We start from the raw sequence: 27,316 nt of genomic DNA, 5'->3' as shown, positions 1-27,316 counted from the left end.
CAGCGCAGACGTTCGGCGTGAACACTTGTCCACTGTGGAATATTTTTGCTCATTACGATATTTTACTATCGAAACTGGAACGCGCGTGAACTACAAAGCCTATTTTACCTAATAAATAGGCTAATGGTTTAGCTTCAAATAGGCTACATCGCAAATATGGACACATTTTGATTTGTGGCTAATTAGAGAGGTTATCCCAACTTTTCCTGTTTGTTTCGTTAAATTTTTTCTTGCTTATTGCTAAGCCTATATTATTATAGCTACTGCAACTATATTTATCCATTAGAATTATATATATATATATATATATATATATATATATATATATATATATATATATATATATATATATATATAAATTCTTGTTCTGTTCTGATACAGTTCAATTTAAAGAATTTACTGTAAAGAGAGACAGAACTAAAACATCTTACAGTGTTCATAATGTTGGTACATTAAAACATTATTAGGCACATATCATAAGTTATATGATATGTGTAAACTGTTTTATTAACAAAGCAGCACCCCATCCACTACCCCACCAAAAAAAAATCTCAGCATGGCCACCCCTCTGTCGCCTTTACCGTGGCTACAGGTGTAATTGTTTTTATGCAACACACACATATTTATGGAAATTACAAAAGGATTGAATCATTTTCAAGCTCTTGTTTCTATTAGTGTTGTAGCAGAATGATATTTGTGCAAGGAACAGATCAGCATTTAAGATTATAATAGAGGAGGCGATATCTGATTTGTGAAAGAATCGATCTTTAAAGTCAGATCCTCTCAATGAATCAAATGATCTAGTTACCAAAACAAACTGAATGATACTTTGATACTGGGTTCTCAAGCTCGACTGGCTCAGTAATCTGGTCTCATCTGTTCACAGTTCACTGGACAGAGATATCAGCAAATAACAACATAAATATCCATCTGTTTGAAATACAAATCTATCAGATGGTTTCAGATGATTTGCAATATAGTGAGTAAACCATTTTCTATTTATTCTTTGTAAATGCATGGTAAAAGGTTTGGAATGACATGAGGATGAGTACATGATGACAGAGTTTTCATTTTTGGGTGAACTATCCCTTAAGCTTTCTTAATGTCTGATCTTGAAGCTCTGTGATGCTTTACACAAGACTTGGTAAAAACACACCCCTTCTTAAGCTTTCCCATCCTCCTTTTTTTTGCATCGCTCTGTGTGCTTTTTTTTTTTTTTATTCTGTGGGGGTTTTGCTGTGTCAGACTTCTCACCCGTATGCCAGGATTTACCTCTCTGTACCATGAGAAAGATTCACCTCTCTGTAAAGTGGGATATAAATAGGTTTCACTGAGGAATATTACAATAAGGTTGGATCCTGGTCTAGATAACCTGGGGAGGTTTTCAGTCCAATAGAAGCGTGGCATCCCCATGCTGTGCTATATTGCCTCTCATTACTCAATGAACTCGAAGTCATATTTTTCATATTGGCACAGTTCTGATTTCCTCACAGTATTTGACGCCAACAGTATTCATCCCTGTGTGAATCAGACTCACAGGGGAGTCTGCAAAAGCAATTATGTGCCTTAATAAAGCTTTTTTTCAGTTTTCTGGGTGCACTTGGGCTTCATTTCCTGGCTGTTGAGACTCAATGGTGCTTGTACCTTTAAGCATTTAGCCATTAATTACTACATGCCTGTAAAAGAATGTTTCTGAAGGATTGTGCTTGTTTATTTTCTTATGTTCACAGCCAGGAAGTACGAAAGTGGGGAGTATTTAAATATCACAGGCATCACTCGGGATCAAGCAGGGGACTACGAGTGCGGCGCTGAAAATGACATTGCTTCACCCGATACCAAGACCGTGAGAGTCACAGTCAACTGTGAGTACCATATACTGTACTACTTCTTTTGTTTCTGCTTGTTTACTGACAGAAGGTGTAGAATCACATGCACAATGACATTGAGTCTTTTTTCCCTCTTACTGGAGATACCTGCTCTGTTCTATAACCTAGTGAGGCTGTCAGCTGCCTACTGCATTAACTGATATTTGAAAAGCTCTACATAGGCAGCAACTCCATGCATCATATAAATAGCAGTCTCCTCAGAAAGCACACAGGAAACTTGCCTCGCAGATGATTTAAATAGAGTATGGCGTTAGCATGTTGCTTAGCTAATAAAATGTTTTGTTAATGTTTTGTAAATGTTCAAATGTCAGTTTTAAACTACATTGAAACATTTTCCATACTGAATTAAATATAAAGACTTTTTTACATAATTACTTTAAAGAGTTATTATATTATATGATTATAATATTAATAATGCAATGTTATTTATTATTATATTGGTCATACTATAGTTTTTATGGATCAAATCTCATTAACTAACTATGACTTTTGCCTTAATAAACTCATAATATGCTGCTTATTACATTTAGGTATGGGGTAGGATTCTGGTATCTAAAATATATTAATGCAGAATGAGGCAATAACATGTGCTTTATAAGTACTAATAAACAGCCAATAACCATGCTAATAAGCATACGAAAATCGGTCTTTAAAATAAAGTCTTACCATTATATTTATATTGATATAATTATAGTAATTTAAGGTAATTATAGTTAACTGAATCTAAAACCAACAAAAAAAATTGTTACTTGAAAAAAAAAAAAAGTATTAATAAAAATAAGATATATAAAAAAAATTAAAAATTTAACTTTTTTTGCTGGTTGCCAACATTTCTCAATTTTATTTATTTATTTGATTAACTTGATGTACTAAAATAACTTAAACTAAAACTAAAATAAAAATGAATAAAGACTATGTGGACTCATAACAAAATAAAGATTTCTAAAAATAGTTACAATTACTACCAATGACAAAACCACATAACAAAATTACTAATATTATTGATAAAACCTTTAATAGTATCTTAGGTATGTCAAGTTTTAAAAGAACACTCTGTCATCCATCTTGAACTCAGTTTCAGCTCATTGCAGTAAATTCTGGACTTGTTGTCTTCACAAAGAATACATGCAGTGCTGCTTGAATTTTGCCTCTGTAGGCTGGTCGCTAGATTTTGAAACAAAACTACAATCTTACTTCTTTATCTCCAAGGTAGGCTGGGGTGGAAATTAGAATAGAATTCATGGTACTGGAGTTTCTTAATATTTAACGAGAGAATTCCCTTTTTTGTCTGGGATGGGATGATTAATTTTCAGTGAGGAATGGTCTCAGTGTTATACGGAGTCTTCTATTATGCAGGTAATGGCTCTCTCAAAGTGTGAAGAGACAGTAATGAGCACTCCAAGCATTAATGAATTATACTGACTTTAACCATCATGCTCATAGTGAGGATCTGCCTCCCACCAAATACAAAGGGAAGGACACTTGACAGTTTCTCTTCCTCCTCTTTTCTCTTTTAAGTCATTTTGTCTCATCTGCGGTCACAGGGATCATTAATCTCTTAGTCTCTGTATATACCATATGCTGAATCACGGCACAGCGAGAGCACATAAATCAGATAGGCCAACACTCACACCAGAATAAATGTGGTGTTCGGACCATCAAACGCCAGCTCCCTTTACTATCATGCAAACACAGACTTATGGGCAGATAACCACTTGGAAATGTCAAGATTTAAGCTGGGATGGCTAGATGAGGAGGATAAAGTCATAAGTCATATCACATCTCCTCCCTGTCGATTGTATTGACAATATCTAATGAGGAGTGAAGCTGAGAAGATAGAGGAATGGCTCAGTGCTGAGTCTGCTGGCCTGCAATTCTGCAGCTTAATGACCATTTTCAGTGAGCAATCCATTTATTTTATAGCCACTGTTTTTGCTCTATTTTGCATATGTTTTGAGTTTATCTGGCTGGATTGGAGCGAGGGGTCAGGGTTTGTTTGGTTAGCATGGCCCAGTTAGCCCCTGCGGATAGATGTCTATCTGGGGGCATCTTTCTACATTGACAGCCATTCAGATGTAGTCATTGACACGTTGAACACAGTTTGTGCTGCTTAATATTCTTGTGGAAACAATAATACATATTTTCAGATTCTTTTTTAATTAATGAAAAGCATTTATATGAAATATATATATATATATATATATATATATATATATATATATATATATATATATATATATATATATACAGTATATATATATATATATATATATACAGTATATATATATATATATATATATATATATATATATATATATATATATATATATATATATATATATTTGTAACAGTATAAATGTATTTTCTTTCACTTTTGATCAGTTTAGTGCATCCTTGCTGAATATATATATATTACTTACTCAGAATTTGAACTATGAATTATAGTGTATTACAGTTTCACAGCAGCACAACTATTTACAACAACTGATGGTAATAAGTATTGGCTGTTGAAAATGCAGCTTTGCCATTACATAAAGAAATAAAAAATATATATATATTAAAATAGAAAACAATGGTTTTCAGTTGTAGTAATTATTTAAAATATAACTTTTTTACTGTATTTTTCTTTAAATAAATGCAGAAATTGTGAACATTAGGAGACTTCTTTCAAAACCACTAAACAAATTGTGATTTTCGATAATGTTTATAAAGCAGAGATACTAAGAAAAAAAAAAGGAAATTCCTTATTTCTTCAGAACAGAACAGACCGACAGCATAACAAAACCACAAGTCATAACTGATGACTGATATTCGTAAAAAATATATATATATTCAAAATTTCTAACCAAATGTCTAATATATATATATATATATAATATTAATATTTTGTATTTGTTGTTTTATTTATTCTTATTTTTGGGACTGTGTTTTGTAGTGCCATTCAGCATTGTCATGAAATCGTCCTGTGGCTCTGAAGTGATTAGTCACATGGCATTTACACAAGCGGATGGATTTCTCCAGGTATTAAAGACCACCCGGAACCGGTTGATTCACAGTGATTTACAGGGACATCTAATGGAAGCTTTAACAGCAGATCCTGTTCCCTTCGCAATATTCTTTTCTCAGAGCAGGAAAAGGGATAGACATAATCCAAATGTATCAATCAAAGCACTTTTACCCACTACAGCTGGGTGAAAAATTAGCGGTAATGGAGGTTTCAATGCTGGATTTAGAAGAAAAGTGTTATCTCACCATTGTGTCCCAAAAATAAAAGTGAGGAGGATGCAGGAGCACTACTCTGCCAGTGCCCATTGCCTTGAGTAAAGAAACCCTTGTGAAATGTGCAGCGCTAATAGGATTTTATTCAACCACTTTGACCGTCTCAAAAAAATTCCCTGCGTTATTTCAGGATATTATCAATATAATATGGTGGATCATCATTTCATTGCGTTTATCAAGTAGTATTATTCAGATTTTGGGTTACTAATAATTGTTTTTTAAACATGCTAGTTGTAAATAAAGATTTTTACAAAATCGTGTAAAAATCATGTAAAATTTTGCATGGGCAGAACTATTAGTGATGTGACATCCGCAACATTTTCTTTGTATTTGTAGTTTTATTAGCCTTACACGAATGCAGATAGTGTGACTCGACTCTGACATTTCAAGGGTAATCAGCATAATTAAATTCACGCTAAAATAATCTGGTTTGAAAATAATTATAGCTTTTAGGTATGTGCAGAACTGACCTCCAGGTTAATTGCAGGTTATGTCCACTAATTGAAATAATTAAATTTATTTAATTAAAAAAAAAACTAATTCTGTGCATGTTTTAATGCATTTAGCGCATGTATGTATAAAGCCACAAGGACATGTGCCATTTACTGCAATCCTTTATCCGGCTGGGTGGAGGTGGCCGTACCCATCTTGGCAGCGTGTCACAGAGCGTCACTACCAGATGCTGAAACCACACCCACCCAGCTCGACGGCTGTGACAGCAGCGGCAATCCACCTGTCACTCAAGTGGCTGAGCCCTTAATTATGCAGAACTTTGAGGCTTAACATAATTTAAATGGCTGATAGAAAAATTCACATTAGACTTACTCACTTTTATTTAGAAATAAAATATTTAACTAGGTTTTATAAAATTATTGTTCACCCGTGATTTTTCTAGCATCTAGAGTATCTTTTGCTGCTGAATTATCCACCAACCTAGTTTATAATAGTATTTTTGTCATAGATAATGATTATATATTTTTTTATTTGTTATTTTTCATTATATTGAAACTTAACACACAAAAGAGTGATGATCGGGTCAACATAGAGAAGTATAGAAATTCTACATTGATTGAAAAAAAAACTGTGCTGGTATCGAACTGGAAAAAATAGTATCATTGCATCCCTGATGTCAATGGCATAATCTTTGTAGGTATTGCAACTATTGACCTGCGGTAAATAATAGCCTAATGGGTCCATGTGTGACAAACACCTTGAATCATGTACTGTTATTGTTGCTACTCATTCCCTAGTGATTCCTCAGATAGTCTTCTGTCAGCATTCTATGAAAGTCATGTAGATCACTCAGCTAACTGAAATAGTGTTAACACTTTAAATGCACATTATGACCTCCAGTTTATAACCTTCATTTGTAACCTCCATTCATGCAAAAAAAAAAAAACTTGTTATTGTTCTGGCTGGTGTGCAGCGATTGTATCTCTGGGTAAGCATGCTAATTCCTAACATACTGAAATTTGGCCTCACGTAAACATTTCCCAGACCTGGTGCTCAGTTCCAGCCAAATCACACATTTAGAGAAAATTAAATGAAAAAAATAATTTAGCATACCATGGTTGTGCTGCACTGAGAGTTTAATTTAATTTAATTTAATTATTACTACTATATATATATTTCATCATAAATTGAAGAGTAATTAAATTTTGCTCAGTCCTGCATATAATTAAATAATTTACCATGACTTTGTTTTTGCAGCATTTTAAATCTACACTGTTCTAATGTGAAATTTGATGTCATGAAGCTCAGTTTGTCTTTTCTGTATATGCGACAATGTTTCTTTGTTTTTTTTCTATTGGAATTCACACCAGATGTTTAGTTTTAAGTTCCACTTTCATACATGCACTGCCTCTAATGACATCAAGGAAAAGAAATATATAAATAAGACAGATTAGGGGGTGTCACGTAGCTCACAGACGTTAGAATATTTATGCAAAATGCAATTGGTAGAGCTTTGAAGTGGCAATGTAATGCCTTTGCTTCATATGTCATTTTGTCAAGACACATTTTGAGCTAATGTGTCCTGGAACAACCACTTTGTTCTGCAAGTGACAAAAAATGACATAGTCTGTTTACATTCATATTTCACCTTCTTTTAAACCTCCCAGTGGTTTATAAAGGAATTAGTAGTCAGAGAGGGATTGGTGTTATTGTGTTGCGTAAAAGGTTGATTTAAGCTCTATAGCTGCATGAATGATTAGAATCTTTAATGGATGTTTAATCTTGAACTGCAGGTCATATATTTTTATGCACTTTTGTTTTTGTCTTGTACCTTTTAAACATGATGCAATACATTAAATCTCCTGGTCTGATAAACATCATATATAAGCAAATTGAAATTTTATAATTTGTCTGGCATTAGCGGTAATAAACCAAACTTCAAAGGTTCCTGGATGATCCCCCGTCTGTCATTGGTTGAAGAAATAGCCCTGCCCCAAACTCACACGATTGGTTGAGGATATGCAAACAAACCGTCTCCATTCACTGTAATTGCTTGAAAAACTGCAACCAAGTCTATAGGTTATATATTTTCAGTAATGTGGCAAAACTTGTAATTGTCCATGTTTTAAATTGATGTGTTTACATGGCGGTTTCCTGTTATTCTAATGAGGCCAAGAGACCACTTCTGCACACTGTGTAAACATAGTCAATGACTAAGAGGTTATAGTGCAGCTTTAACTTTCATTTGAGGTTATTTAAACAATCTGTGAACAATGTTGCAATTAATTTCCCTTTTTTATACATTCTTTCCATTTTAAAAAGGCTGTTCAGCCAGTTGTTTTTGGCCAAGTCTGTTTTGTTGCATTATTATTTTTGTTTGTTTATTTGTTGCACAAGAAAGCTGTCAGAAAGTCGTGAGTTAATTTAAGGCATTTGCATTTCGAGTCTGTTGCTGGAGTTTCTCAACATGAGGACCAAAGACATCTCAGTTCTGATGAAGCATGTTGTCATTAAGCCGAGAAGCAGGATAAACTGATCAGAGGCAAAGCTGGTATGTCCAAATCACCTGTTTGAAAATCAGAGAACACTGACAAAAGAAGTGATTGTGATCCAAAGCATAGCACCCTATTTGTGAGTCATGGCTCTGTGCTATGCCCCAGGCATGTATGGCTAATTCTGTCTCCCTTGACTTTATTGATGTGATTGCTTATTAATGTAATGTGAGCTGCAATGAAGATGAATGTTTTTCAGAGCCCAGTAGATGAATAGTCTTGACAAACCAAGTCATTCCCTTGCTTAATCCAATTGAGCCTGCTTTTCACTCACCAAAGACAATTTAACCTGCCTTTCAAATACCCCAAAAAAATTTCAGTCACTGACTGAATGCTTGGGGATTTTACTATGGTAAGTATGCAATAAGGTGACTTCACATAAGGGTTTTAGTTATTGTAGTTACCTAAAAAAAATTCCTTTGGGGGGGGGGGGGGGTGTACAATGGTGTTTAGTGTATTCAGAGGTGTTCAGAGTAGCTGCGTTTACATGGACACTACTATTCCGATCGTAATAGGACTAGAAACACAATCAGAAATAAAAAAGTCACATGTAAACACGTCAATCGGATTGAAACCGAAACTGGAAAGTACTGCGCATGCACAGTGATGTAGTACTTGCGGGTTGGTACAAGTTTCGGCTGTTTTTTTTTGGTCGTGGATCTAATGACGTAGACGAGAGCGGAACATAGAGCCAGAGGAGAGCGAGACCGCGCACATCAACGCGCTTCAAAATTGTCGGCAGCGCTGCGTAGGATTTGTTCGAGAATGCCTCCAAATAATTGCGTTTTTGGATGTGATGGAAAGTTTACCGTGTTCACCTTCCCCAAGAACCCAGCTTTACATGAACAGTGGATGCAGTTTGTTTTTCCGGGGCAGTAACGGAGTTTATCAAGTGCTTTTGTGTGTTCTGGTCATTTGAGCGATGAATGTTTTGAAGACAAGGCCCAGGTCGACGTTGGATTTGCACATCATTTGCTATTAAAACATGGAGCCGTCCCTGTGATAAAAGACCCCATTCATGTAAGTACAATTGCATCAGATTTCTGTATTTTGTTGGAAATCAGCACAGAAAGCTGTATATTACTTTTACAAATATGATAAAACTTAAGACTTATGAGATATATGAGGGATATATGAAGGATGCAGTACTACTCTATAGGTACTCAAGATTAACATGAGATTAGGTGAAACTGTGTATGTTATGTACCCTTTAACATAAAATAAATATTAACTGCAATAAAATATATTTAAAAAATAATTTTAATGATTATATTCAAGCATGGACACATGCATTTATGACTTGATATATTCGTATCACTGAAAGAATTTCAGCTTGTACAGCTGTATTCATTGGGCTATACAGTACATTGCAGCCAACCAAGCATATGTTAAAAGCAAGGCCCGATTTTATGGAACATTGAGATTTATCAAAGAAGAAATGCACTGTTACTTGGCACAGTTCAATAGTGACCCGTCATTTCTGTATGATTTGACGTGTGACTGAATTTGTGGAAGGTTTCCCAGTCAAGAAATGGCAAATGTAGATATGTGAAAATTCCTGAATGTTGTAAAGCACTGAAAGGGCCTCTTTGTCTGCAAGACAGGATAAGAGGGATATGGAGGAGGCCTTTGGATGGCATTCAGTGTCATTTTACTTTAATAGAAACCTAGCATGAAAACTAGCCAGAAGAAGTCAATGTCAACAGTTGTCCGGGGCTTACAATAGGCTTTTGAAATCAATGAATGACATTACCTCTGTTCCAAAACCCACTGCACTGCCTTGCTGCTATCAAAGGCAGCAATTGATTTCTGATTTCAATTAGTTGCTATTGCTAAGCTAACGATGCAACGCTATAATAAGCATAAAAACACAAAATTTGAGTAAAATAATCCTCTGTATTAATTTTTTTTATTTCATTTGTGTACTGCTGTATGTACTGCTTATACTGTGAAAAAAAATTTTTTATTGGAGTATGTTAAAAGAAAATACAATTCATTTTTTCAACTTAAATATTTCACATTTAAGCTTGGTGCTCTTTTTTTAAAGCCTATTTTCCATATCACATATTTTAGCAATCATCTGAAATTGGATATCATTCACAAGGACAAAACGCATATCATTGGAAAGGTCTAAGTCTCTTCTCATCCATATATGACTATTTTGTAATTAAAGTAATATTATGACAGAAAGTTTACATTTATAACAGGGAAATGCATCAAAATAACAAAACAAAATCTCAAAGGAACCTACATTTTTGTGACATCAACTTCAAATTTGGAACATAACTTATTTACAAATTGATTTTATGGCAATTTATAAATCTTTTGTGAAGAACAAAAACAAAACGAAATAAATAAATCAAATGTATATTTAAAAAACCATGTTTCTACTTTGTTTTTCCTGTGTAGTTCTCAATAACCACAAAAAGGCCCGTCTTTAATGTAGTTCTGATGTGAATTAGATACACATATTGCTTTGTCCTTCACCATTTGCTGTGAGTCACTGATTGAACCAGTCGCCCCCTAAAACTGCAAACTATGTTCCTCTGACGCACATGATAACTGAAGACAGTAATGCATTTACATAGATGACTCTATGAATTATGCCCCTTTGATAAGACTTCACAGACAAATAACGGCTTGTCTCGAGTGCCCATCTTCACTGCACAGGACAATATGGCTCCTATTCTTCAGCATAATAGGCTAAAAGCCAATTTGTCTATTTACATAGATTTGTGACACTGTGGTTAATGTTTTCATTCAACTCAATACTTTTCGCCACAGTGCATATTCTCTGTGGGGCATACAAAGCACGTGTTCCCTTACCATGAGTGTTATTTATAAGGATTGGATGTGTTAGAGAAAGAGCATGATGTTATTCTTGAATTTTAAATGGAAAACTTAACGAATTAATAAATCTTAGCTGCTAAACCCAGTGCTGGCGAACAGAATAGGACAATGAGTTGGAGACAGCAATTGAAGCAGTCTCTCTGTTTATAAGCTGATAAGTCATGGACTGATGAGTCCATTCCTTAATTGTGAAGAAAACTCATTTTAGCCTTTGGCTGAAGAGGTGGGTTATTAATTGATCTCGTAATTAAAATAACATGTTATACTTGTTGGGAGGATAAAGGGGCAAGACTATATAATCATCCCATCCTCCAAAGCGTCATGTGATAAATTAATTATTGTTGGTTTGGAGATGTGCCAGTTAGTCATTCTGTACATCCACCCGACACCAACATCAGTGAGCTTTAAAGTCAGACATGCTGTGATGTTATGAAACTTATTAAGAGGAAAAATAATAAACTGGATTAGCATGCCATTTCAGTTCAACCCACTAACCTCTGGCTTCAGTGTGATAATATATATATATATATATATATATATATATATATTAGGGATGCACGATATTGGATTTTGGCCGATATTCGATATGCCGATATTTTCAAAATAATTTTGGCCGATACCGATACCGATATATATGAACATTTTCGCCTGATATATTTAAACTTTAATTTTACTGAAGAGAAATCCATGTATCTCTTCTGTACTGATTCTACCATAAATGTATTATTTTACAAATGTAGACAGACATTCACAGCTGAAAAACAGGTCAATTATTTCACTTGGAGAATATCGGTTTGCCTCATCGGCAGAAATATTCATATCATACCGATGTTGTGCCGATATTATCGTGCATCCCTAATATATATATATATATATATATATATATATATATATATATATATATATATATATATATAATTTTCATCCTATTTAACTTGATTTAACTGGTTCTCCTATTCAATTTTTTCCCTTGAAAGATCAGTTTATACCAATCCTAGATTTATACCAACAATATAAATATAATTCAATAGCAGTCTATTTTGAATTAGTCCAGGTGCATTTTTTGTATGTGTCAAATCTGTGCATAAAGACAAATCACAAAGGCATTGAACCCTTGAGAACCTTGTCTGGCATATATTGACATATTCACTGATTTGCGAGGTGCTGTGTTCACAGGTATTCTACAACATAATCTCTGCCTTGTCATTTTAATTTGCGTTTGTGATCAAGCCGCAACTGGCAAATTTGTCAAACAGTAAGCCCCGCAGCATCAATTTTTCATGCCAACTTTGCTATTTTCAGACCCTCCCATCTGGTACGAGCTTAGAAACTCACCAATGATTTACAGTTGCACTCTTTTGTTATGAAGCCTGTAAATGACTGGGATTGTAGGGCTTTCGTGGTTTTTACACCAGGATTTTACATTAGCCGATGCTGGTGTGTGATTGCTATAATGAGAACTCCTTAAAAGACTAATCTAATTAAATCTAAGAAGCTGTGCATATGGGTTTAATAGGGATTTTTCTTCATTCATGCATATTATTACATTAGGATTTACAGTATGCTCTCTTAACACAAAACTGTGTAGTTCACCCAAAAATGAATATCCTGTCATCACTTACTTACCCTCATGTAGTTACAAACCTGTGAGAAATATAATGAATGTCAATGGGGGTTCAAAACAAAATAATTGGGCCATGTTGACTTTATATTGTATGGATAGTTGTTCTTCAAAATGTCATATTTTTTGTTCTGCAGAAGAAAGAAAGTCATACAGGTGTGGGACAATATGAGTGTATAAATAAATGTTGTTGAATAAATGTTGACAGAATTTTTATTTTTGGGTGAACTGTCGCTTTAACCCTTGACAAATAATCTGCTCTATTTACAGTATTATAACCTGTACTTAGTGAGTGGTTTTGTTTTGTATGCTGTGATGGTTCTTGTTATAAAAACTGGAAATGCTTTTTGTTCAAAATCTATATTTTTGTCATCAGTTCGGAATTCAAACATTATTTTATTTTATTGTATTTGTTGCCAAAATATTTTTTTTTCAAAAGATGTATTCAAAAGACTAGCTGATACATTGACTTCTGTTCTGATTTAAAATATATTTTGATGTTTGAAATTGGATGACTTGCATGTATTCTGTCCCTCCGGAGCCTTTATCACTGCAGTATATGCGCCCAAACTATTTTAATTAATGTGAAAAGTTGTGGTTGCAGTTGTGGCTAATACTTTGTTTTCGTCCCTGGGTAGTTCTTGCTAATGCAGCTTTATAATGAACTGGATCATCCCTCTGTGAGGACAGATGCAGTGGTTTGTTAGATAGGAGAAGTTAGCTATGTGGATATATATCAGAGCCAGCTTCTCTTGTGCTATTAGGCAGCCTGCCAAGGCATGCCAATAGCTTACAATACAGCCCAAATCTCAGTGATTAATGACACAGACAGATACATACCATATCTCACCCCCAGCAGATTTCAGCCACTCTCAGATCTCTTGTTTTTAGATGTGCAAAACACATAAGCTGAATTAACTTGAAATCCTCTTGTGTAACCTCCAATATGGAGGTGTTTTTGCAGATTTGAAGCATATACATACATATAACAGATGCATAGATGCTTCTAGTAAATGCACACTTGGATTCTCTCACATTGGCTAATTTTCCGGTTCTGCATCTGAATGCGGATTATAGCATCCAAATCCATTTAAAGCAAGCTCACACTGATTAACAGGCCAGAGAAGGTGTGAAATAATTTTTCAACTGCATTCCAAATGAAATGTCAGGTAGCGTGGCAAATGTTTGAAGTGAACAGGGCTAGAGATTCAGTTTTCTGTTAAAGGCTGAACTTGGCATCACAAATCTGGACGCATTCAGATCACCGGACGCCAGATTTTTTTCTCTAATATGTGTTCGCATGTATTTTAAATTGCTTTTGACACCTGATGTCAAATTATAGCATGATTGTAACTGAAGAACGTATTGACTTATTTGAATTATCAGCATGAGGATCCATGTAAAATTGAATCCCATTATCATCTTGATGCATAAACATTTTATTGTGAGTAGATCCTGTGTGTCGTGTCCTGTGTCCTTTAGTCAATAATCAAGAGGGGGGGGGGGGGTTGTAATTGTAACAACATTAACCAATTACCAAATAACAAATTAGGCATTGTTTTAGCAAACTCTGTATAATGTGCCCACTTTCACAATCTAACCCCACCCTTCCTATTTTCACATGTTTTACTCATACTCACTGACATTTGTCAGATTACTGAAGTAAAATGGATTGCGAACAGCAGTTCACTTTGATTTTAAATTCTCTGCACTCTCGGCCTTGTCCTTTCTGCACCCATATATTATAGGCTCAGCAGTCATTTGTCCTCGCCTTTGTCATCGGCAATGTGTTCCTTTAATCTCTTATTTTATATTATCCTTAAATCTTATGCTAGCCTGCTTCTGTGATGCTCAGGTTATGTAATGCTCCCTAGGCATTTTCATGGGCTGATGCCTGTACTGTAAATGCATGATCCAGCCAAAGCACAAGATTCATTCTGGATCAGACAGACTTCTCTTTCAACATATGCCAAAACTCTGCATTCAAGCTGCGTTGATGTGTCACACTGCTATTTTCATACCTTCCCAAGAGACTGTGCAGAGAAGAAATAATGAGCATCACAATATCACAGAACAAAATTTCTCAACACAGTGATTACAATGATGGATATCCATATTCTTTATACAAAGTTTTTCACAGTCTTGGAAAACATTGTGATATTTTGATTTCTAGGAGTAAAAAGAGACATGGAAATTTCTTTAGTGAAGATAATTATCATTTATTTCAAATGATTGGTATCTGACATGAAAAAGGTAATCCATAGCAAAAAATATTGTAAACAGTTTTTTTTTTTTATCTCAGCGAATAATGTTTCTCCCTCACATTGAGTCATTTAACTAAAAAGTTAGTTAGATTTATTTTTCTCACACTTATACTGTTAGATGCTTGGATTTGCAAATGCTGGAAATTAATTTTCCTGATACTTGAAATGAGAGAAACTCTTACTTCCGTGTAGAGTGTGGTGAAGCTCATGCCTTCACATTTGTTAAAGGGTCATAACATATCTACGTGACGTAACTATGGAGCCAAAAGTCTGAGAAAATCATTCTTAAAAATCCCTTGTTACTGTTCTCACGACAATAGTGGCAATTCTTTTCCAGCCCTCAGATAACATGAAACATATTACAGTGAAGGCCTGGAGAACTTCATACCTTCAACTATGGGGTTATAGAAGAGAATGTCAAAAATGCAATCAGGAAAAAATAGTCTGAACACAGACCTCAATAACTTGCAGGTGATTTTCCAAGAACGAGTTGCCTGGAATATAAATGTCCCCCACTCAAATTCAGACATAGCAAGTAATTTAGCGCTAGCTAGAAAGACATAAGTGGATCTACTGCTTGAAGGGAGTTATTTTCAGATTTTTTTTATATTGTGTTCAACTTAGTATTCTGTACAGGCCTGCTTTATTTGTGTGTATATTAAGTATGGTGTTATTTCTTTCATAGCCTTTTTCTATATGTCATTTTGTATTTGAACACACGCCATTCTAGTAGCTTACTCTGTTTACTCCTCCTATAAGAAATAATATACAATCGAGATTTATGTATGATGAACATTTTTCTTTCCTATTGAGAGAGGATTGTTGCTTCTTGACTAGCTGGAAAATAAAAATTCACCTTGTAGATAAAGCTCTCTCGCTGACACCACTAGAGAGATTTACACTGCATTTGTGAACATGAAAGAGTCCTCATTTTACATGCACATATTCAGAGAAACCTTCCTCAGCTCCCCAGCCTTTGAACGGCCATTAAACAATTTATCACTGAGCAGTTCATTACATTTCTCCAACGTATTTCTCAGCATTGCACCCATAAGATTTACACGCGTTGACCACTCTGAATCTTGCTGCTAATTTATTTCTGCCTCTTTCGCACCACTGCAAATGAAAACTTTCTCTGTGGGTTAGTTTATATATGAGTTTACTTATTGTGTGTGTCCACTCTTCCCCTAAGTCACATTGGTTTTTATTTTCTTTCTGTAGTTCCTCCAGCAATTCATGAGATGAGAAGTCATGGTGTCCGACCCGGTCAGATTGCCTTGCTGAGATGTGAGGCAGCAGCCGTCCCCTCTCCAGTCTTTGAGTGGTACAAGGGAGAGAAAAGGTAAAACCAAGATAAAAGCCTTCGTTAGCTTACAGCTTACATTACCCTGTACAGTGATAATTTATCATGCATTATACATGTTCAGTGAGTTTATTTATGATTCAGAATGCTTACCACAGAGAAGGTTAACGTCGGTCGAGGCTTTTGTGGCAAGTGTGTCTGGGTAAAAAGATGAAATATTTAGATCGACATTCATTTGCAGTCTCTTTAGTTGAATTCACGGAATAATTACAGTACAATCAAACTGTACAGCACTTTTTAATCGCTGAACGTTGATCTAAAGCTGTATTACAGACTTTAGGAGTATTAGTTTAATAGCTATGGATCTGCAGCTTATCAAATTTTACAAAGTGTCTTATTAAAGAGTCTTATTTTGAATGATAGTGACTCTTGGCACAGCATAAGCTCGTGAAAATCACTTTTGCAACTTAACCGTCATTTTTAACTTTTAATAAAAGTCATACACTTCTGGCAAAAATAATCTAACCTTTTAAAAGTGCTCTGAAGCAAAATGTTCCATTTGAGTAATTTGGGCAACACAAAAAGGTGTTTTAATTTATCAGTAGGCATCATACATTATTTTAATAGTTATGTTTTGGGGGTGGTGGATTCAATTGTAGTGCCCAAAAAGGGCTAAAAATGTGAATTTCTAGAAGGAAATACCAGTGTTGGCAAGGCAGTGATGCAATAGTTTCATGGCTGCTTCAGTTTTGAAGAAATTAAATGTCAAATCAGATCCATTTTTAACACTGTCATTGTCATGACACTCAGTACGCTTCTAGTTTTCTGTCAACTGTGCACAAGTATCAGCACATAATGTGGCTTTCACTTTGTGCTTTTTTGTAAAGTTGGCCACAGATGGTTAAGTAGACGTAAGACCAATCACAATTCAATATGCAAATGAATGCAAGAAAGAATGCCAATATGCAAATATTCATCACTGTCAACAAAATGAAAAACACTGGCTCATTGCTAGTTGTTCCAATTTATTGACAACATTTCAGCCTCTTTCTGTGGCTGTCAGACACTAGATGTGTGTACATTATTTTTAGGTTTCTACATTTCCAATATTAAACATTCTTTCACTATGTCAGTGGGAGATTTTCTGAATTTAATTAACAATTTCATAAGAAATGTATACCCTTTTTAACACACTTAAGGCTGACATTACCTACAGACATAATCTTGTCTTTTACTGAATAAATCACTTGTGTTGATTTAAAAAAAAACTGTTAACAATATTTGATTATGTTTTAAAACAAGCCAAATGAATGAAATGTTATGGAATGTGATTATTTATACAGTTACATAGAAGCACGCACAAGCCTATGTATGTTTGGAAGATCTGTCTTACTGTCTTAACCCTGCATTTTAATTGTGTGTTTATATAACTTCATCACTAGTATAGAGCATTCCAAGTCTTCGCACCAATCAGTGTTGACTCAAGTAGTGGTTCTTGAATTTAAATACCAAATTACCCCATTACCCGTCATTTACCCACTCTTGCTGAGCACGATCTGAATCAGCAGTTCACACTGTGCTAATTGTAATTATAGGCTTCACTCAATTTATTCAAATTGCAAAGGAGGCTTATTGACATCGGGTCTGTTCTCTGCTTAATCTAAGGCTTTACATTGAACATTGTTGCTAAACTGTCCGTTTTACTGTATTTGTCTGAATGTGCTGACTCAATGCTGAACTAAAAGCAGGAAACAATGCGGAAAAAGAAAACATTAGAGTAATATAAAAAAAAAAACAGACAATAATTATGGACAGTCGTGAACGTTTTGTTTTTACAGTATAAGATAAAATAATCATGAAAAATGATAATCATGCACTAAATTTATGTAAATTTTTGTAAATGTAAAGATAGTTGGGTCTCCGAAATTAGATGCAGTGAAAAGCACTTGTGAAGAACATTATTCTTTTTTCCTGTTTATGTAATTGCTGGCTAATAACTGAGGCTAAACAAAATATTATACTGCATAAGCAAGGTGATTCTGAATAGTTTTGTGTGTGTGTGTGTGTGTAATGGCATATAACACTCAGATACAGTTGTAGCTGTAGTCCTTTGTTTTAAGAAAAGTTTTTGTTCTTATTTAAGTAAGTGTCAGCAGGAGACAAGCTACTTGAGAGTTAGGGGACAAAAGGTCAGCACATCGCTTTACCTGTGAGAGTAAAATGGATGACCCAAAGTCAGGACTCCCAAGAGCAGCTGCAGCTGAACTTTTGACCTTAACAAAGCTACAAGCCATGTGCAAATTCTTCTGCTTCTGATTTTCTCTTTGGCTGTTCCCTTAGGACCAGGGACAATTGTAAAATTTCACAGACTGCCATATATCTACCTGTCATCTTTTGATGTAAGAAACATTAATAAGTGTTCTATAGATGACGAAAGGAATCAGTGCTTTATCATCCTCCATAACAGTGTGACACCTCAGAGGAACAATATTACTTTTTAAATCTATTAATTCATAGTATTAAAAAGCTTTTACATTTATTTGGTGCTAATTCCTTTACCTTTTGAGAAGTATTCATGTTTAACCCTTTTGACTTTATTGTCTTTATCTTTGGGGTTCCAGACTGGTTCTTGCTACCTGCAGTAATTAAAACCCAGTAGATTATTTAGAAACTCTAATCATCAATTATATCATAAAGTAGGCGTGTACCTTTAAAAAACAGTAACAGTAAACAAAAAATAAATAAATAAACAATAAAAAAAGAAATGAAAAAAGAAAATATAATATTAACAGAAAATACAGTAAGCAAAGTACAAAATATACAACTAAACAATTTAAACAAATGATGGATTTTTTTCAACAAGGTTGCATTTATCAAAAATATGATTAAGCAGTAAAAAATTTAAATGATTCCTTCTGTAATGGTAAAGCTGACATTTTAATTAGTTTGGTATTCAGTGTTGCATGATCCTTTAGAAAGAGAAAGCATACTAATATGCTTATTTGGTGCTCAAGAAATATTGTATTAACATCAGTATTAAAAATTTGTGTGGGGGGGGGGTTTCTTCAAATTTTGTGTACATATATTTAAAGTCACTTTTTAAAAATAAGGAATACATGCTTGCTGAATAAAAGTATTAAAAACCATACTTACCCCCAGAAAAGTAGTGTATGTCTTACACATTACATCTTTTTTGTCACCAAATGAATTTTTTAAAGTACTATATTCCATGTAGCCTCTCAGCATGTATGAATAAGAAGTACTAAAAATAGTTTTGATGGATGGATTTATAGCATGCCACACTGCAGCAAGTGTCACTGCTTGACGTGTCATGTCAACTCATGGTCTTATTTTCAGGATTAACATGGGCCAAGGAATAGACATCAAGAACCTCAGCTCCAGATCAGTTCTCACAGTGAAGAACATGACACAGGATCGCTATGGCAACTACACCTGTGTGGCCGTCAACAGGTTGGGAACAGCCAACGCCAGTGTGCCTCTGATTCGTAAGTAACAATCATTACTCTCCCCTGGCTAACTCTTCTTGTGCTGGTAGTTACTTTTTCTTATACACTGTTACTGTGCTCAAACCAGTAATCTTCATTCTGCATTCACACACAGCATCATACCGGTAATTTACTGATAATGTCACAACTTCAATTACAGGTAAATTTCTGGTACAAATTTACCGGTATTTTTGAAAGCTACATCATCTCTTAACGGTAACTTACCGGTAATTTACCTGCAAAAACTTTGTGTGAAATGGGCTATTGTTTGGAGCCTGAAGTTTTCTGTGAAGCATTTTCAAAGAGCACTTAAAATGAGATGCAATTTCTTTGAGCTGTCTGTTTGAGATGCTTAGTGTTCTTCTGATTCAGTGGTCGCTGGAGTCAATGATAAAAGTAAGTGGGCTAACAAGATAAACAAATAAAAAAAAAAAAAAAAAAAAAAAGTGATAGTCTTAAAAGTGGCAGATGGAAAAGTTGAGTCCCCTGCTTTTAAATGAAGCATATCAAAGACCCAGCTGAGTATTTTTCACGTTCTACTGAAGACCGACAGTCTGTGATGCGAGAAACCTAGAATAGACCAGAAAGCTGCATCCTCTCCTCCCACCAGAGTTACTTTGTACCTCTTATTTTCCTCATCGCTAATGAAAAGGAAACCTACCCTACTGTGCTCCTAATGAGAAATGGCAGGCAATTGCTCCACAACACACACACATCTCCACATCTATAGAGATTGCAAATGCAAGAGCTGGTCATCATTGTCTGGGACTAAATTGCTGTTATAATATTGGTCAATAAGTATTGATGAAGCAAAGGTGGATTCAGGGACACATTAATATTTAACGGAGTACCTCAACCTCAGAGACAAGGTGTGGAGTACTAATCAAAGTTGTGTTTGATTTTCTCCTCAGCATGAAGAAACCTATCATATCACTCTATTTTTAGCTCTGCATGTTATATCCGCCCTCATATTTTATACCTTGTATTGATTGAAAGTGTTTCTTAGATTATTCTCACACATTTGTTTTGTTATCTCCTTATTCTGGATATACAGTGTTTTCGGCTGAACACTATAGTTGCATAATTAACTACTTTCCCCCTATAAAACCAACTGGGTCATTTATTGTACTGTACGTCTGCCAACACCAAGGTGATTGAGTGCTTTTGGCATCTACAAAGGGAATTTAGCATAGTGAAATGCTATTTAATGGCATGAGCCTCCATTAAAGTTATTTTTTGTGACAAGGTGATAGGGGGTAAAGGCCATTATTCCATTCCACTAGGAAGTTACTGTAGTTTTGGACAAAAGGGGGAGTTTACCCGAAACCAAAAATTCGGCCATCATTTATTTACCTACATGTCGTTACAAACCTGTATGCATTTATTTATTCTATGGAACACAAGAGGATATTTTGAAAAAGAAGAATGTGTCCAACTCCAGTGTTGGATCCATTGTTGTTTTGGACCCCACTGACTTCCTTGTATGTACAAAAACATCTAAAACATACTTTAAAATATATTATTTTGTGTTCTGCTGGTGAAAAATTATTGACGATATGAAGATGGCTAAATATTGATAGAATGTTCCATTACTGGTAAACTATGGCCAAAATTAACCCTCAAAACAGGCGTTTTCAGTGTCATTTTCCACACTGGCCCAGTATTACCACTAAAAGAGAGCTGGCAAATGAGTCTGAACTCCATTAGATCCTTATTGGCCTGGATATTTCATTCCTCGTTGTTTTATGTTTCACATAAAGTGCTTGTTTAAATGGAACCTTAAAGGCATACTCCACCCCAAAATGAAAAATTCGTCATTAATCACTTACCCCCATGTCGTTTCAAGCCTGTAAAAGCTTTGTTGGTCTTCGGAACACAATTTGAGATATTTAGGATGTTTAAATCACTGCTTTGAACTGAGAATGCATGTACTGAACAACGCTTTCTATGTGTATGATAGAGTAAACAGTAATATCACGTGCAGCGGCAGCAGTGAGAGCCTCCCCCAGGTCGTAATGCCTGTTCGGTAAGGAGTTTTAATTACATAGAGGGCGCTAATGGAATACTTTTAATAAAATGACAGTAAAAATACAAAATAACATTTAGACTGTTTCTGATTAAATAAAGCAGTAATTGATTTAATAAAATCATGAGTATGTCTTGATTTAAAGTTCAGAAGCTATAGCTACATGAATAAAATAAAACAAATTCACAAACATGACACTTGTAAATTAAATAACTGTATATATACTGATTTATTTATAATGTGTAATATGTTATATTTTTTTAATTATGAGCTCTAAAATATTTTCAGAATTTTTACAACTCTTGCTTTAGACCATCTACAAATGTTAAATCTTAAAATCAAAAGTTAAAGGTGCTGTAAGATTTTGACTCTACTAAAGCATAAATATGTTTGCAGATATTTAAGAAACATGCTAAGTTAACATAATTGTTTATCTGAAAAACAATCCCACAGTTAGTTACTCTCCTTTGAAAATGTTCGTTCCGCGCCAGAATGTCTGTCTCTGTTATGGTTTGTGAAACCCGCCTAGTTGCCGGTAAACACAGCATACCGCCTAGTTGGCGGTAAACACAGCATATTTCATTTCATTCATCGTCAATTCCGCTCGTTCCTGTTTGTGTTGTCATTCTGGCACCCTGCATTTGTCAAGTCTGAGGAGGAGGGGCCAGGTGAAAAAAAAAACTCCTCTCCAATATTTTTAATTTGGACTGCAATACCTAGTTCAACCACTTGGTGTCAATCCTACATACAGCAACTTCAAGGTTACTACCGCATTTTTTTTGTGTGGGGGGGGGGGTTGCAACGATTGATATATAGTTTATTTATAGTTATTTTCAAAGTTTCAGTGCACTGTCATTATAAAATAACTTAATTACCGTCTATTTAATTCTAACCAATAAGTTCTTGTTAAAAATAATTTGCTCATAATTTCCACACAGGAGAGACTTGGAGTTGTTTCCAAACAGAAGAAAATATACTGGCATCGACTATCTGCAAAAAAATCCAATATCGTGCATCCCTACTTAAAAGTATAATTTCCCCAAAAATGAAAATTTTATGTTCATCTGCTTACCCACAGGGCATCCAAATGTAGGTGACTTTGTTTCACTCTATCTACAATTTCAATTAGTAGTGTCAATGGTCCATTTGAGAGATAGGTGGCGGTAATGCACTTATAAGTCTGCAATCTGCCATAAAGCAAGAAGAAGAAGAAGACGCTTCACGCACTTGCTGTTGAGAACACACTCAGGACAGTTCAGTCATTCCAGTGAACCAGAAGTAAAAAACAATATAAATACTGTTCAGTTTCTTGCACAGATCAGTCGTTTTGTTTTGTGTCATGAGCCTCATGGTTTAATTTGGTTTTGTTTGTGTATGTTTGTTTTTGTTTTGTTTTTTACCCTCAAAGCCATGATTCCCATTTAATTCCATTTTATGACGATAGACTTCAACGGTTTGGGTTAAAAATCTGTTCTACTGAAAAAACTAAGTCACCTACATCTTGGATTCCCTGGGGGTAAGCAGATAAACATAAAAAATATATATATTTTTGGGTGAACTATCCCTTTAAGAGATAAAAAAGTGCACTTTCATGAAACTTTGGCATTGGTATGCACTCTGCTTATGACGTTACAGTCAGATACACTCAGATAGTGAACCACATGTTTAAAAGTGCATTATTTAATCCTTACCAATTGTTGAATGACCCCAATATACATGTAGCTAATGGCCTTGTTTGCAATAGTCAGAGACAGATACTCGTCTTCTGTAGATATAAAATGCCAAAGCAACATTCTCAGTCAGTCATTGTTTTCCACAATGTCTCAATGAGAATTCATTACAGCCACGAGTTTAATTCGTAAACAAACCAGTATTACCATAGCAACCCAAGATTTTCAGAGATGTTTTTCGTATATATATATATATATATATACATATATATAATTTTTTTTTTTTTATTAAGAAAATATTATATTATTTATTATAGAAAATATTTTATTATTAAATTATAATATTAGCCATATGTCTTGGCTACCAGATTTTATTAAGTACCTGTGGTGGCGCTAGGGCGGGTCTTGACGGGGCTATAGCCCCATCAGAAACTTGCTGATCCCTGGCACAAAGCATATGGTTAATATAATAATTTAATAATTCAATAATTTCTATAATAAATAATATAATCATTTCGTAATTCAAAATAAAGTATTAATGAATACATCTCTGATAATCCCAGGTTGCTATGGTAACGCTAGTTTGTTTACGCATTAAACTCATGGCAATGAGAAATGGATGTCGTTCCGTCAACATAACATCTCGAGGCTATGACATAAGGATGTTGTTATTGTTACCCTGACAAAATGATCAAAATGAATGCCCATAACTTATCACATTCCCATGAGTTATCATGTCGTGGCCACGCCAAAACTAAGTGAATCAACCATGTTCTCTCCCCGGCACCGTAGGTTTTATCGCATGCATCTGGTTCAAATGATTGCGTAAACTGAATCACAATATTGTTGTTATACTGTATTTAATTTTTTTTTTCTTCAGTGAGCACACATGCCCAAACATGACAAATGTCTGGCATTTAGGGTGTCTCTTTTGTTTAATTTCTAAAACCTTCTTGACTATTGTCTGTGAACACCAGATCACTGAACAGGCTCTTTTTGAAGACTAAAATCTGCAGGCATTGGGCAAAGGTGATTAATTTGACAAATGGATGTTTTTTAAAGTCTTTTTAATGTTGTACTGAGGAAAATGGGTGATATGTTGCACATGTGGTACGAATTAGAGTGACTTGACATTTACGTGGCTCTTTCTCCATTACTCACTGTCATCACATTTGATTGCACTTGGCATTAAAGTGCATTTTCAGTGATCGAATCACAATTGGATAGCATTAAACCACATTGAATGCACCCAGGGCATATTTTGATCGGATCGCTGAAACCACATTCGAATATGGTCTATGTTTGAAATAAGTAGGTTGTTTTCATCTTATCTCAAGAACTTCTGTGGCAAATTTATTTAGTTATTTATTTATTTTATCTTACCAGGCACCAATGTTGTGGTTTCTTGTCTATTATTTTTTTTTTTTTTCATTTTGTTTTACACTGGTTTTATCCTATGAATTGTTCCACTGCACTATGCTTAAAATCTCTAATTTCTCTCTCAAATCCTCACTCTCGCCTCTCTCTCCCAGTCTGTTTTAATGTGGGCGCTTTAAAATGTTATTTTCCACCCTTTCCTTCACTTCTAATCCCTATTAGCATCCCTTACTCTGGGAATGTTTCAAAAGCAGCCAAACTCAATATACCAAATGGCTCCTGTTTTTTTTTTTTTTTTTTTTTTTTTTTTTTTTTTTTTTTCTACGAGCATTTTGAATTATACGTGTTTTTCAAATTCAGTGGACAATGAAATTTTTTGGTTAACGCAATCTCTTATGTAACCGCAAAGTATGGGGGGGGCAGTATGTCCTTTACTTTTCATTTATGAAGGATAATCTTGGTGGACAACTAACGCTTAACTTTGAATTGGCTGTTTGCATTGCTTTTTTTTTTTTTTTAGATCATTGATCTGAAAATTGTACAGTACATGTGAGTTTTTCATGTTATGCATGTTGCTATATGCAGCATATTTTTTTATAGAAACAGTTAAATGTAAATGCATTAACACTGTCCTAGCTTTCTCTTTTTATGTCTTGAATAACGTAAAGAAGTTTAATGTGTGAGGCAAATGTGTCTTGCACAATGTAGCAAGGTACATCGCAAACCTGCTGTTTTCCATGCCTGGCATTTTTCTGTCTATGCTTTTCTGCAACTCTTTCTTCTACATTTTGCTGTCCTGACTGTAAGGTGCAACGCTGAGGAGCAAAGATTTTGTTGTCCTTAATTGGCAGATTGCGTCTGCTCTTTAAACCAAGCCCCCCCCGCCTCTCCACCATTTTTGCTTATAGCACAGTGTAGGCTTTTCCGAATAATCTCCTCCAACCTGTCACTGAAGTATGACTAAAACAGACTAGAAACCTTCATAGCCTGAAGAAGCTTTTAGCCTCCCTTGATAAAGCCTCCACATCTTCTGCAGGCACCAGCCTTGTTCATTTGCCATGCCTATCAATCACAACCTCAGTGTCATCTTTTCATATTTCACCATTTCTTCTTGTCCTGGTTTAACTTCAGAGCTCTTACTGAGTTGTGCCAGATGTTGTTGTTTTCGTGGTTACCATTCTGTGACCCTGTCTGATTCATGGGGTACAGGCATACAAGATGGGATGAAATGGAAGGTGAACTAGAAAAGAAGATACAATGTCAATTTATTCTCATGAATATAGTTTTTCTCCAGGCTGGGAAACTCATGCATTCATCTTGCCGTTCAGCCAGCCCTCCAGAGCCTATTCTTATTTCCCCATCAATCATATATCAGGTTGCCTTCCCCCCTGAGCACCTCTACTTGCACTGTAAAGAACTGCCAAACACAGACTGTGCACAATTTATGCTGATACATTTAAGTGCTGTGTTAAGTGCCCATGGAATATGAACCTGATTGGCTGGTATATGCACTATGATTTTCCAATTCTTCCAAACACAATTCAAGCTTCTAGATTTGACTATATTGTAAAGTCTGGTCTATATTGCAACTATTCAGCAGAACTGACTGGCATTTATAGTGACTGGCAATTAAAGTGACTAACCACGTTTCGTTTCGTTCAGGGTTCACGAATGTTCTTATTTTCATAATAGCAAAAAAAAAATTATATAAAAAATGTGATCACTCAGGCCAAATATAATAAGCAATGATTATTTCACAGACATCACTAGAAAGTAAGTAGAGAATAAACAGTTATACTCATCGATATAAAGTTTGCTTGCTTCTGAGTGCCTCAAACAAAACTCTGGAATATCTTTCAAATTTATGCCAGTGACTTTGCAAACTTTGGCAAATCTAGTGATTTGATCTTGCTGAAAAGTGCTTATTGTACCAGCCGGGTAAACTCAACTTTGTGCCCTAAGTCCCAAAAGCTGCATAACACCAGCCAATCAGGTTAAAGCTTGCCAGACTGAGAAAAAGGTTTCCTGCTTATGCATCAGACAGTCGGTGAACAAAGAGGTCTATGGACGTGCCATCTGAGGCTGAGAATGCAGATGCTATTACATTAGCTCATTTTGTTGCTGTTCTTTTGATGTGCATACTATATGAGAGATTGATATTATAATGCATTTTCTTGTTGAGGTTGCATTTTGTTGTCTTCATTTGCAGTGATTTTGAAGCTCTAATCAATTTCAGTCCAGCGCTGAAAAGGACTGCTGAACAGATGGACTGATATTTATCTTTCTCATTGACTTTTATCTTGTATTACAAGAGTCATCATTTTGACGTCTTAAAGGGTGCCACCGATTGTACGCTGTCTGTGCGGCGAGCAGGTACTTGGAAAAATAAAGTATTTGTGGTGCAGAGAGTCTGTTTTGGCTATAAAACACCTCCTGTCCTCTGTCATTAACAGAGACGGCAAACTGCCTGGAAAAATAGGCAATCCTTGCGATGTGTTTAACCATGTATGGAAGATAGAAGGTTTAGCC

The 27,316-nt window shown here is 35.0% G+C and overlaps 1 protein-coding gene across 3 annotated transcripts in view; it reads left to right on the top strand.

Moving 5' to 3' along the window:
- Positions 1 to 27,316, top strand: part of LOC113050547 (neuronal growth regulator 1-like) — a 105,198-nt gene that overhangs the window by 39,228 nt on the left and 38,654 nt on the right. For all 3 annotated transcript variants that reach the window (XM_026213585.1, XM_026213586.1, XM_026213588.1), the window contains exons 4-6: positions 1,731 to 1,862; positions 16,127 to 16,247; positions 19,566 to 19,714. In XM_026213585.1, the coding sequence (XP_026069370.1) occupies positions 1,731 to 1,862; positions 16,127 to 16,247; positions 19,566 to 19,714 (402 nt within the window). The remainder of the gene's footprint in view (positions 1 to 1,730; positions 1,863 to 16,126; positions 16,248 to 19,565; positions 19,715 to 27,316) is intronic.

This window comes from Carassius auratus, chromosome 31 (assembly GCF_003368295.1).
Source record: "Carassius auratus strain Wakin chromosome 31, ASM336829v1, whole genome shotgun sequence".
NCBI classification, from domain to species: domain Eukaryota; kingdom Metazoa; phylum Chordata; class Actinopteri; order Cypriniformes; family Cyprinidae; genus Carassius; species Carassius auratus.
This window is presented reverse-complemented; position numbering and strand designations above follow the sequence as displayed.